The sequence below is a fragment of the Hippocampus comes genome, unplaced genomic scaffold, assembly GCF_001891065.2.
Source record: "Hippocampus comes isolate QL1 unplaced genomic scaffold, H_comes_QL1_v1.1 scaffold68, whole genome shotgun sequence".
Classification (NCBI taxonomy): Eukaryota; Metazoa; Chordata; class Actinopteri; order Syngnathiformes; family Syngnathidae; genus Hippocampus; species Hippocampus comes.
Window position 1 is genome coordinate 4,801,133 of NW_017805625.1, and position 12,488 is coordinate 4,813,620.

The 12,488-nt window shown below is 42.2% G+C and overlaps 1 protein-coding gene across 1 annotated transcript in view; it reads left to right on the forward strand.

Moving 5' to 3' along the window:
• The window catches only part of srgap3 (SLIT-ROBO Rho GTPase activating protein 3), a 50,906-nt gene that overhangs the window by 33,644 nt on the left and 4,774 nt on the right, over positions 1-12,488 (forward strand). Inside the window, exons 9-15 of the mRNA XM_019881324.1 lie at positions 1,564-1,761; positions 1,908-1,992; positions 7,144-7,171; positions 8,311-8,413; positions 9,802-9,862; positions 10,427-10,504; positions 10,612-10,746. Of these exons, the coding sequence (XP_019736883.1) occupies positions 1,564-1,761; positions 1,908-1,992; positions 7,144-7,171; positions 8,311-8,413; positions 9,802-9,862; positions 10,427-10,504; positions 10,612-10,746 (688 nt within the window). The remainder of the gene's footprint in view (positions 1-1,563; positions 1,762-1,907; positions 1,993-7,143; positions 7,172-8,310; positions 8,414-9,801; positions 9,863-10,426; positions 10,505-10,611; positions 10,747-12,488) is intronic.

Consider the following 12,488-nt stretch of genomic DNA (forward strand, 5'->3'; position numbering starts at 1 on the left):
TCACTCGTTGTAATCTTAATGTTTCTCTTTAGAAATTCAAGGAGTACCTGAATGGCAGCAACCTCATCATTAAGCTGCAGGCCAAGCATGACTTACTCAAGCAGACCCTTGGCGAAGGTAAGAATCCTCACCTTGCATCGCCCTCTTGTAAACGTGACCCTCACTAGCCCCGTAATCGCTGCCTTCAGGGTTAGAGCAGATGCAGGTCTTATCTAATAATGCACTGCAGGGAATTCGATTTGAAAAAGAGAATGAAAGCAGCAGGAAAGAACACGGAACTGATGTGTTTAGCCATAGTGAAGTCACTTTATTTGATAAAAACTGTTGTGGCGTACTCTTCCATTCTATTCACGTTTATTTTGGTTTGGGTTTTGATTCCATTTTTGCCATATGGAGGGAAACAGTTGACCAGTCAATGGACTATATTGTAGCTAGCTGCAACCTTAGGTGCTATACCAGAGTGGCTGTTACCCCAAGGATGAGTGCCCAAAAGCAGTATATTGTAGATTGATTGTTTTAGTACTGAAATAGGTACCGTTTTGAGCTAAATTGAACTTTCGTGATTGCTGTAAGTCCCTTTTTCTTGCTGGTTAAGCCCACAAAGAGTTTTTAAAGAGAGAGAAAGAGATTGGTTCTTTTTGTCCCTCCTACTCCCATGGGTGCCCTGCTCACCTCAGCCGTGAACATTTTACGCCTAATCAGAAATACGGTAAAGATACGTTGTAAATGAATGAGAATGGATACTGTAGGTTGGTGACTAGCCTTACTAATGCTTCTTCTTCTTCTTCTTCTTCTTCTTCTTCTTCTTAGGTGTGCCAGGTGAGCGCCCAGCAGCCCGTCCAGACGGAGCTCTTGATGCGCTACCACCAACTACAGTCTCGCTTGGCTACACTGAAGATTGAGAATGAGGAGGTGAGGATTTACGGGGGCTTTGTGTGCGTCCGCCAGCTCCCCACTGATGGAGAAAGGTCTGGCGGCTGTTCCCTGGAGCCGCGGCGCAGGGCCACATCACCATCTGTCCTCATTGCAATTACTCTACGCTGACCCCCACCATCTCCCCCCCAACCCCCGCCATTGTGGCGGCTGAGAATTTATTCAGTGCCTTGTCACTGTGCCAGTGTTGTTTTCTGTATGAAAGTATGTCATGTTGATGAAGAGAGGGCTTTCTCATCAAAGAGCGGCAGACACAAAGGTGCAAATGGAGGTGATAATAAGCCGTGTTGCCGTGCCAATTGCTGCTGCCTCTCCTCCCCCGCCGTGTCTTCCGTTATCTGTAATAATGGATGGGCCGTGCCATTACTCGAAATGAGCTTTATCAATCTATGCCCCGTTCAAAAATACGGATGCATTTGCACTCATCCGTTTTAGCCGTTCCCTCCTTTATTCAGACGTGACTTGCTTTTCATTTCCCTGCAATGCAAATGATATTTTATCTCACCCTAGAAAATAAGGTCACTTATTATTCCGTCAGTGCTTTTTTTTTTTCCTCCTCCTTCAAAGGCTAAATGGGAGTTGCTTGAATTGACATCTGCTTTCCTGTTCGACGCTCCCTTTTCGGTGCAGGTGAGAAAGACCTTGGACGCTACCATGCAAACTCTGCAAGACATGCTGACGGTGGAGGATTTTGACGTGTCCGACGCATTCCAACATAGCCGCTCCACTGAATCCATCAAGTCCCTTGCCTCCGAGTCCTACATGAGCAAGATGAATGTAGCAAAGAGGAGAGCCAACCAACAGGAGACTGAAATGTTCTACCTCTCGGTGAGTTTGTCTAATTCCTGTATTAACATCAGATTTCAATTAGACACCAAAGAGAATCTAAATTATCCTGGTTCCTTATCGAATAATTTCCGTGGGCTGGATTAGAGGCACCGCTCACTCGTTGTAATCTTAATGTTTCTCTTTAGAAATTCAAGGAGTACCTGAATGGCAGCAACCTCATCATTAAGCTGCAGGCCAAGCATGACTTACTCAAGCAGACCCTTGGCGAAGGTAAGAATCCTCACCTTGCATCGCCCTCTTGTAAACGTGACCCTCACTAGCCCCGTAATCGCTGCCTTCAGGGTTAGAGCAGATGCAGGTCTTATCTAATAATGCACTGCAGGGAATTCGATTTGAAAAAGAGAATGAAAGCAGCAGGAAAGAACACGGAACTGATGTGTTTAGCCATAGTGAAGTCACTTTATTTGATAAAAACTGTTGTGGCGTACTCTTCCATTCTATTTACGTTTATTTTGGTTTGGGTTTTGATTCCATTTTTGCCATATGGAGGGAAACAGTTGACCAGTCAATGGACTATATTGTAGCTAGCTGCAACCTTAGGTGCTATACCAGAGTGGTTGTTACCCCAAGGATGAGTGCCCAAAAGCAGTATATTGTAGATTGATTGTTTTAGCACTAAAACAGGTACCGTTTTGAGCTAAACTGAACTTTCGTGACTGCTGAAAGTCCCTTTTTCTTGCTGGTTAAGCCCACAAAGGGTTTTTAAAGAGAGAAAAAGAGATTGGTTCTTTTTGCCCCTCCTACTCCCATGGGTGCCCTGCTCACCTCAGCCGTGAACATTTTACGCCTAATCAATCAGAAGGTCCATCTTCATCTCTGCAGCTGCTCCTGCATCAAGATCTTTCCTAATAGACCGTCACATGAGACAGCTGGGGATACATTTACTTATTCTGTCCTTACATATTCTGTCCTTCTGGATTTTGCGCTATACTGCAAACAACCAACCCTCACATTATACAGCAGTTCTCATCCATCTTTGGGCAGATTTGCGTTTGTTTACCTCTGTGGCGGAACAGCAGAGAGCACATGAACGCGGCATATGGCGTCTCCAGGTACCGCCCGTGTTTAATTATTCAGGTGCTCAATTAGGACTGTGCTGTGCTCATTAGCTCGCCGCTTCTTGTCCAAACTATCGCATCTGTGGGGCAGTGTGCATGCATGTCACGGGGCACGAGACGAAACTGTGTGCCGCAGGGCGCCGAATAATAACATCATGTCATGGACTGATACTAGCTGGTACCTAAAAATTCCGCATTATTTTTATTGTACGGTTTGCGCTCTCAGTGGAGCCTTTTTTTTTTTTTGGTCACTTCAATGAGGTCCAATACAAAATTTACCTTTGCAAAATAATAGCATTCAGTTGTGATTCATGCCGTCAGAGATGTGCTAAATGACGTGCATTGTGCATGCATACAGTGGTGCATTGAGTTACAAGCGACTGGACATTTGACTTTTTGGAGATGTGAGGCATTGTTGCTTTGAGTTGCGAGTAAAAATTTGAGATCGGAGCACCATATGGTGCCTGTGAACTCAATTCACTTCACAACAAGCGGTAATTTGGCAGAATGTGAACAATTCTTCAAAAAAGAGGCTTTGAGCTCTTTCACGCCACTCCCTGGTGAAATTTACTGTCAAACTAAACATCAAACAAAGAGAAGTTGCTTGAATTGACATCTGCTTTCCTGTTCAACGCTCCCTTTTCGGTGCAGGTGAGAAAGACCTTGGACGCTACCATGCAAACTCTGCAAGACATGCTGACGGTGGAGGATTTTGACGTGTCCGACGCATTCCAACATAGCCGCTCCACTGAATCCATCAAGTCCCTTGCCTCCGAGTCCTACATGAGCAAGATGAATGTAGCAAAGAGGAGAGCCAACCAACAGGAGACTGAAATGTTCTACCTCTCAGTGAGTTCGTCTAATTCCTGTATTAACATCAGATTTCAGTTAGACACCAAAGAGAATCTAAATTATCCTGGTTCCTTATCGAATAATTTCCGTGGGCTGGATTAGAGGCACCGCTCACTCGTTGTAATCTTAATGTTTCTCTTTAGAAATTCAAGGAGTACCTGAATGGCAGCAACCTCATCATTAAGCTGCAGGCCAAGCATGACTTACTCAAGCAGACCCTTGGCGAAGGTAAGAATCCTCACCTTGCATCGCCCTCTTGTAAACGTGACCCTCACTAGCCCCGTAATCGCTGCCTTCAGGGTTAGAGCAGATGCAGGTCTTATCTAATAATGCACTGCAGGGAATTCGATTTGAAAAAGAGAATGAAAGCAGCAGGAAAGAACACGGAACTGATGTGTTTAGCCATAGTGAAGTCACTTTATTTGATAAAAACTGTTGTGGCGTACTCTTCCATTCTATTTACGTTTATTTTGGTTTGGGTTTTGATTCCATTTTTGCCATATGGAGGGAAACAGTTGACCAGTCAATGGACTATATTGTAGCTAGCTGCAACCTTAGGTGCTATACCAGAGTGGTTGTTACCCCAAGGATGAGTGCCCAAAAGCAGTATATTGTAGATTGATTGTTTTAGTACTGAAATAGGTACCGTTTTGAGCTAAATTGAACTTTCGTGATTGCTGTAAGTCCCTTTTTCTTGCTGGTTAAGCCCACAAAGAGTTTTTAAAGAGAGAGAAAGAGATTGGTTCTTTTTGTCCCTCCTACTCCCATGGGTGCCCTGCTCACCTCAGCCGTGAACATTTTACGCCTAATCAATCAGAAGGTCCATCTTCATCTCTGCAGCTGCTCCTGCATCAAGATCTTTCCTAATAGACCGTCACATGAGACAGCTGGGGATACATTTACTTATTCTGTCCTTACATATTCTGTCCTTCTGGATTTTGCGCTATACTGCAAACAACCAACCCTCACATTATACAGCAGTTCTCATCCATCTTTGGGCAGATTTGCGTTTGTTTACCTCTGTGGCGGAACAGCAGAGAGCACATGAACGCGGCATATGGCGTCTCCAGGTACCGCCCGTGTTTAATTATTCAGGTGCTCAATTAGGACTGTGCTGTGCTCATTAGCTCGCCGCTTCTTGTCCAAACTATCGCATCTGTGGGGCAGTGTGCATGCATGTCACGGGGCACGAGACGAAACTGTGTGCCGCAGGGCGCCGAATAATAACATCATGTCATGGACTGATACTAGCTGGTACCTAAAAATTCCGCATTATTTTTATTGTACGGTTTGCGCTCTCAGTGGAGCCTTTTTTTTTTTTGGTCACTTCAATGAGGTCCAATACAAAATTTACCTTTGCAAAATAATAGCATTCAGTTGTGATTCATGCCGTCAGAGATGTGCTAAATGACGTGCATTGTGCATGCATACAGTGGTGCATTGAGTTACAAGCGACTGGACATTTGACTTTTTGGAGATGTGAGGCATTGTTGCTTTGAGTTGCGAGTAAAAATTTGAGATCGGAGCACCATATGGTGCCTGTGAACTCAATTCACTTCACAACAAGCGGTAATTTGGCAGAATGTGAACAATTCTTCAAAAAAGAGGCTTTGAGCTCTTTCACGCCACTCCCTGGTGAAATTTACTGTCAAACTAAACATCAAACAAAGAGAATATAAAGCAGATCCGAGCTGGTTAAATAAGCTTTGCGTCCACATCACGCTGTCAGACATCCACCCTCATCTGTTGCTTTCCTCGCTTCCTGAAAAATTCGAGGCGCTAAGCTAACTTGCTCTGCCCATGTCATGGGCAGCAGCTTCAAGCTGCAAATGTCAAACTTCTCCTCTAAGAAACTAATCATTGCCTCTGTGCTGGCAAGTTGAGCTATCACAAAAAGGCAAACATGCAACACACTGAGCAACCAAAGAGAATATGAGAAGTTGGAGGAGCTAATGCTAATCACGAAGCTAATGTGTGTCACAAAAGACCAAAAGACGTGCTGAGGTGTAGAGTGCACTTTGCACAGAGGTTTGGCTAGAACTGTTTTAGAGCACAGAGCAACCAGCGATGAACAGTAAATCAGTATTATTATTAAGTATCTAGAGACAAAAAAAAAAAGACAGCTACGTCATTAGCACATGCTTAAAAACCAGAAATGAATCAGTGAAGATTCATGTCACCCATGACGAGAAGCTGATGAGAAAGGTAAAAAAAAAAAAAAAATTAAATGTTCACATCAGCTATTTTATTTGCGTTTATTTGCACTGTGTTGTACTGAGTTTTGATATCAACACAATAGTATGGTCTCTTTTTGATAAAGCTTTGCTAAGGGACTACCATTACAGTATGTTGTCTATTTGTCAAATTGAATTTATTACGCAAAAGAAAAAGCAGACATGAAAATGCAAAATTGAATGAACAGAAGCAGAAATAAGAATAAATATGATACGTTCTGACCCTTTTAACATAAACTATTTCCCTTGCGCATTTACAGGCCCATTCAGAAATACTGTCCCTCCATTATGATTTTTATACCAAGTTTTACACACTTTTAGTTCAAAAAAGTTTTTTTTTTATGTTTACATTTACACCTAACTGCATGTGTACTGTATACGCGTATGATGACAAGCTGTAGATCTTGTTAAAATTAAAACCGGACGATAATCAAAAATATAATATTCCATCAGATTGTGTAGGTGAAGTGAGGGCGTATGCATCATTTTAAGGACTCATCCGAGGTTTGAAGTGTCTCAATCTGCGGTTGGTCAACCAGGGACAAACGCGATAATAATCAGTCAGTGTAATGATGTCTGGGAAACTCTCTGTTTGGCCCCATATGTCACAATGATGCATAGAGAAGTGTCTTAGCTCTTGCTGTGATTATCCATTGTGGCTCATAAAGAGACAATGTTGAAGTGCTTTGGTGCCATTGTTGCTTTTGTTGTGCGTGGACTCCCTTCCATCTGACACACGCTCGGCTCAAGAGAGCCCATCAGGTTGTAGGTGCAAATCAATTGTGGTCTTTTGTGTCTTTTATTTTTTTTTCTTTTTTGTGCGTGGTGTTTTAATAAGGGCCGGAATACAACATTTATAGGTTTGTTAAAGCAGAGTGTTATTATTATCTTGTAAGTGATGTGTTTTTGGAAGAGAGACACACGCGGCATCAAATATAAGGTTTTGTCTGATCTTCGCGCGACAACAAAAGGCTCAGTGAAGCAGCACAGTCATTGTTCAGTGTCACCGCTGGTGGACCCCCACCCACCCCCGACTCCCTCTCCTCTTTTCCCATATCCTCCAGGTCCCCTGAGGCGTTATCGTCTATTGCTCAATAGCATTGTCCAACCGTTGGCGCTTTTGGTGCTTCATTTGTCCTTCCCAGGCTGGTCTGTTTAATCTATTCACTTCCAGCACTAATATAAAACATTTCCCTTTCTGTGTGTCTTTTCCTCAGGGGAAAGAGCTGAATGTGGAACCACAAGGTAAGTTCAGATTAGTTTTCAAAACATCTGTTTATTTCATCCATCCCAGAGATTTAGAGTATTCAGTGCTGCTGCCAGAATGAAAAAAAACCAAATTGCATTTTGACTTTTTTTTTTTTTTTTGTAGATCCTTATAAGGTTTTCTATAGTCAAGTGGCACATTATTAGGTACACTTGCACAATCAAAGCCGAATCAAAAAGTTCTGCTTAACAGTACATTTATTATTGTGATTTGCTGTAGTGTACAACTACACCGCATCATCCTGTGAGGTGTTTTTAATATTTTTCTCCTCGTGTGATTCAATATGGTTCAATTTTCTACCGGAATATTAGGAAAAAAGCGCTGCATGATGAATGCATCATCTGAAACATCTCCATAACGTTCATCTTGTCTCCTATTTAGAATCGGTTTTAGATTTAGTTTCTTCAGGCAAATGATGTTGTTTTCTTTTGATACAGAGAGAGAAACTCTTTGACCTTGCTGACACTTTCGGCTGTCAATCCAGCCTTCGTCAGAGCTGTCATCACTTCCTGATGTGACTGGTCTTAAAAAAACAGCTGAGGCTCAGGAAACCTTCAAAATAAAGTTCTTCAACCCACCTGAGTGCGAAGCGCTGATGAGCGAACTATTATATATAATTTAACATTATTAATTTAGTCGCCTTGTATAATTTTTGAGGTTATATTGTGCAGTTGTACCTAATATGGATTTTATATGATATCTTATTCAGAATATTTTGAACAAGGTTCTGTCAAAATAAATGACGCCCTCTCTCTCTCTCTCTCCCCCACACACACACAGCGAAGCCTACATTTAGGTCACGTTTTTATTTATGGAATAAGGAATGCCTTTTTTCGGGTTCGAGTTTTAGTGGAATTTATTAAGGGTTTTTGGTTTGATCAGTAATGTCTGTTTTTGCAAAATCACCAATTCTGTTGAATAGTCGATTCTTGCCTCATTTAAACTGTACAAACACAGTTGAAATTGAATGAGAATTGAAGTAAATGGTTTTTGTTTTCTTCTCAAACGTGAACACCATTGGAGCTGTATTTTTCATCCCAGAATTGAAATATTCCGGATTATTTTGAGCTTTCTAAATATTATGGCGGTGATATTCCTTTTGTCCTTCGTTTCCTAGGCCCCCCACCCTTCCCCCTAAACCTCAGAAAATGCGGAAGCCTAGACCGCGCTCCGTCTATAACCATAAGCTGTTTAACGGCAATTTGGAGACCTTCGTCAAGGTACCCCCATGTGGTTTGTAGCGTATGCCTGAGCAGTCCCTGTGGTTCCTAAACGGGGGAGGTGGCTCCAGCCTCTCATCTTCCTGCTCTTCCTCATTTTGGCCTTTTGTTCCCCATCCTTGCCGCGGCCCTTCATCATAACGTAACCTTTGCTTAACCTCCAATCCTCTTCCTCCCGTCTGGGGCGCTGCCGATGCAGGCGGAACGGCAGTCGGTTGTCTCTTTATTCACACATAATTTACTGTCTCTGACTCACAAATCCAGCCACTTATTTGGGTGAAAGGGAGACATCTTGCTTTGTCCCTCACTGCACGTGTGGTTTCCCCCTGTTGTTTCACTCCTTGTGCTTCGCCTCTTTTAATCTCGCGAGGAGTTCGTTCCTCATGTTGCTTGTCTAACTATTTACTTCTTTGCCCCCTCCTTTCTCTGCTATACCCTACTGTGCTATGCTGCTTTTTCCTAGAGGGAGAAGGAATGCCCGTGCTCGCATCCAGGTACCTCTCTGAGAATTTGCACTCGCTGGCCACCTCATTAGATGCACCTCCATTGGGCTGCAAAGTTTTAGCCAAACAATGCAAAGATAATGTTCATATTTGTCAAAGATGTGTTAATTATGTGTTTGTTGGAAATGTCCTTCATAATGCAGACAGATGTTGGACAAAAGTAAAAATCAAATGAGATGTTGCTGTCAGTTACATACAATAACGGTTTTGAAAACTAAAAACATAGCTTCACCAACGTTATCAACTGACGAACAAAAAAATGCTCATTTTAACTAACGATAACCGCAAAAAATGGACCTGACTTGGATATGTTGGAGGATTTTTTTCAATTGAGCTGAGATTTTTAAATGCCAGAAAGTTGTGTTTTTTTCGGCTGTACCAAGACAACGTATTTGGTACATATAATTCTAACATCAGACAATTGGCCATGGATGGAGAATATTTTGCTTTGTTGTCCCTCCAACTTTGTCTCCACTGCTGCCTGTGTATATTCCGCTTTAAGCCTCAGGGCTCAGCCATGGTTTAATTTTCTCTATACCTTCTTTGCATTGTTTCATCAAGTACAGAAATCTGAAAAACATAAGTACAGCAACTATTTGGACTTTGTTACTTTCCACCACTACAGACAGACAATCGATATATGTGCACATGTACAGATAACAGATCAATACATACTGTAGTGCATAGGAAGTAATTTCAGTACTGCAACATTGTAGGAATTTCTAATGTTGTGGCCAATGAGAATATCAAACCTAATTTCCTAATTGGAATTCCCAACCTGCTGCTGCTTCAGATGGGTTGGATGGAGCAACCAACTGTTTTTTTTTCCCCCCCAAATATGACTGTATTAAAAATCGAGTACAATCTATTTTCCTCCTATTTCAGGATTCAGGCCAACCAATTCCACTTGTGGTAGAGAGCTGTGTCAGATACATCAACCTGTACGGTAAGGCTCACATTAGGCTATGTCTCCCAAGGCGAAAAAAAAAACTGGAATGAAATACAAACCTTAGCCTCTGAAGTGTGTTTGTGAACTATTGCATGAAGCAGTCTAGTGTGTGTAGCTTTGCAAATAGCTGCAGGCGCACAAACTTGACCTGCTCCCCGAGGATTTGACAAGCTTGTAACAAGGGACCCCCCCCCCCCACACACACACACACACACTGTTGTGATAGCCCCCCCACCCACGCCCCACCGTGTGAGCTCTGTTGTCAAGCAACCTTCCTCACCCGCTTCGTCCTCTGCCTTCTTATAGCTCCACCCCGTCCTTCTACATTCACATCTGTCTCCAGCTCATTGCTACAGCCTGCAGGCCTATACCGAGAATCTGGACCTAATGAAACCCCAGAAAACTGATTAGTAACCCTCTAACTGGAAGCACATGTTGGCGCCTCACAGTGGGGCCCCCTCCTGGAGAAAAAAACAAACCCAGAACAAAACATCTTCCTTTATGACTAGATTACATTGCCCGCTTCATGTTGTCTGTTTATCTGCAATATATTCCTTTCAGGCCTGCAGCAGCAAGGCATCTTCCGAGTGCCTGGATCACAGGTGGAAGTGAACGATATTAAAAATTCTTTTGAAAGAGGTGAGTCACTTCTTGTTATCCTGTCGCCTTTGATTCGCTTGAAAGCTAAGTGGTTCTGTATCCCATCGAATGTCACCACTGAATGCTGAGTTGTGATTATTCATCAGGAGAAGATCCCTTAATAGACGACCACAATGAACATGATATCAACTCAGTGGCAGGAGTGTTAAAGCTTTACTTCCGAGGCCTGGAGAACTCCCTCTTCCCAAAGGAGCGTTTCCTGGACTTCATCTCAACCATCAGTGAGTCACCAAGCATTCAAAGCCATAGTGGCTGTGTACGTGTGTATGTGCGTGCGTGTGTGAATCTCTGTGATTTTGTATATGTGTGCAAACAAAACAGCCAGAACGGAAAAACATTGTTTTCTAGATTCTCAGTTGATGTGAAGACGAGAGTAGTCCACACACATGGAAGCAATCTGAACTCCAGTGCCCCCGGTGTAATACTTAGCAGAGAGCCAGTAGAAAGAAAGAGGAGTGATAAATGGGCAGGATGGGCTATAAGGCAGGATGGTGCATCTCTTAAAATGCAAGATAACTTAACTGCCTAACTGAAATGGAGTGTCACTCAGTATAAACAGTAATGCCAGATGGTGTTTACTGTTATGTTAGTGCAAATGTATCGTTTGTATTAGTATTAAAAGTAATCAAATGTTGGATAGAAAAAAACTTGCATGGCGCTAAAAGAGGTAATCAGCTCATTAGTGATTATAATACAGTGCACTAAAAATCATCTGTGGTTTTGGAACTGTAGGGTCACGGTTCAATTGGCAAACACAATATGGGAAAAAAAAAATCAAATACACTGCTCTGGCATATTTGCATCTGTTACTCTGGATGTTTTCGATCCATAGCAGGGCTCTGTCTCTAGCCCACTATAGTTGTTGGATGGATGCTACAGTGCTTTCTAACTCCTGCCAAGGTGCCCTTGATCTGATTCTTTATGTGGTGTGCGACATAAAAAAAGAATAGCTACAGCAGATTGTAAGTTGAATTTCCACTGAAAAGATTAAAATGTACCGGTAATTGCATTTTCAAAAATAAAGTGAAGCAGCACTGCTCCGACAGTGTCAGTTAAAACTGAGCATGACTAACTGAATGTAACGTAATCCTGTACTATAACAAAAAAATGCTCATTTTAACTAACGATAACCACAAAAAATGTACCTGACTTGGATATGTTGGAGGATTTTTTTCGATTGGACTGAGATTTTTAAATGCCAGAAGGTTGTGTTTTTTTAGGCTGTACCAAGACAACGTATTTGGTACATATAATTCTAACATCAGACAATTGGCCATGAATGGGGAATATTTTGGTTTGTTGTTCATCCTTCCTAGTTAATGTCCCTCAGGGCTCAGCCATGGTTTAATTTTCTTTATACCTTCTTTGCATTGTTTCATCAAGTACAGAAATCTGAAAAAAATAAGTACAGCAACTATTTGGACTTTGTTACTTTCCACCACTACAGACAGACAATCGATATATGTGCACATGTACAGATAACAGATCAATACATACTGTAGTGCATAGGAAGTAATTTCAGTACTGCAACATTGTAGGAATTTCTAATGTTGTGGCCAATGAGAATATCAAACCTAATTTCCTAATTGGAATTCCCAACCTGCTGCTGCTTCAGATGGGTTGGATGGAGCAACCAACTGCTTTTTTTTTTTCTTCAAATATGACTGTATTAAAAATCGAGTACAATCTATTTTCCTCCTATTTCAGGATTCAGGCCAACCAATTCCACTTGTGGTGGAGAGCTGTGTCAGATACATCAACCTGTACGGTAAGGCTCACATTAGGCTATGTCTCCCAAGGCGAAAAAAAAAACTGGAATGAAATACAAACCTTAGCCTCTGAAGTGTGTTTGTGAACTATTGCATGAAGCAGTCTAGTGTGTGTAGCTTTGCAAATAGCTGCGGGCGCACAAACTTGACCTGCTCCCCGAGGATTTGACAAGCTTGTAACAAGGGACCCCCCC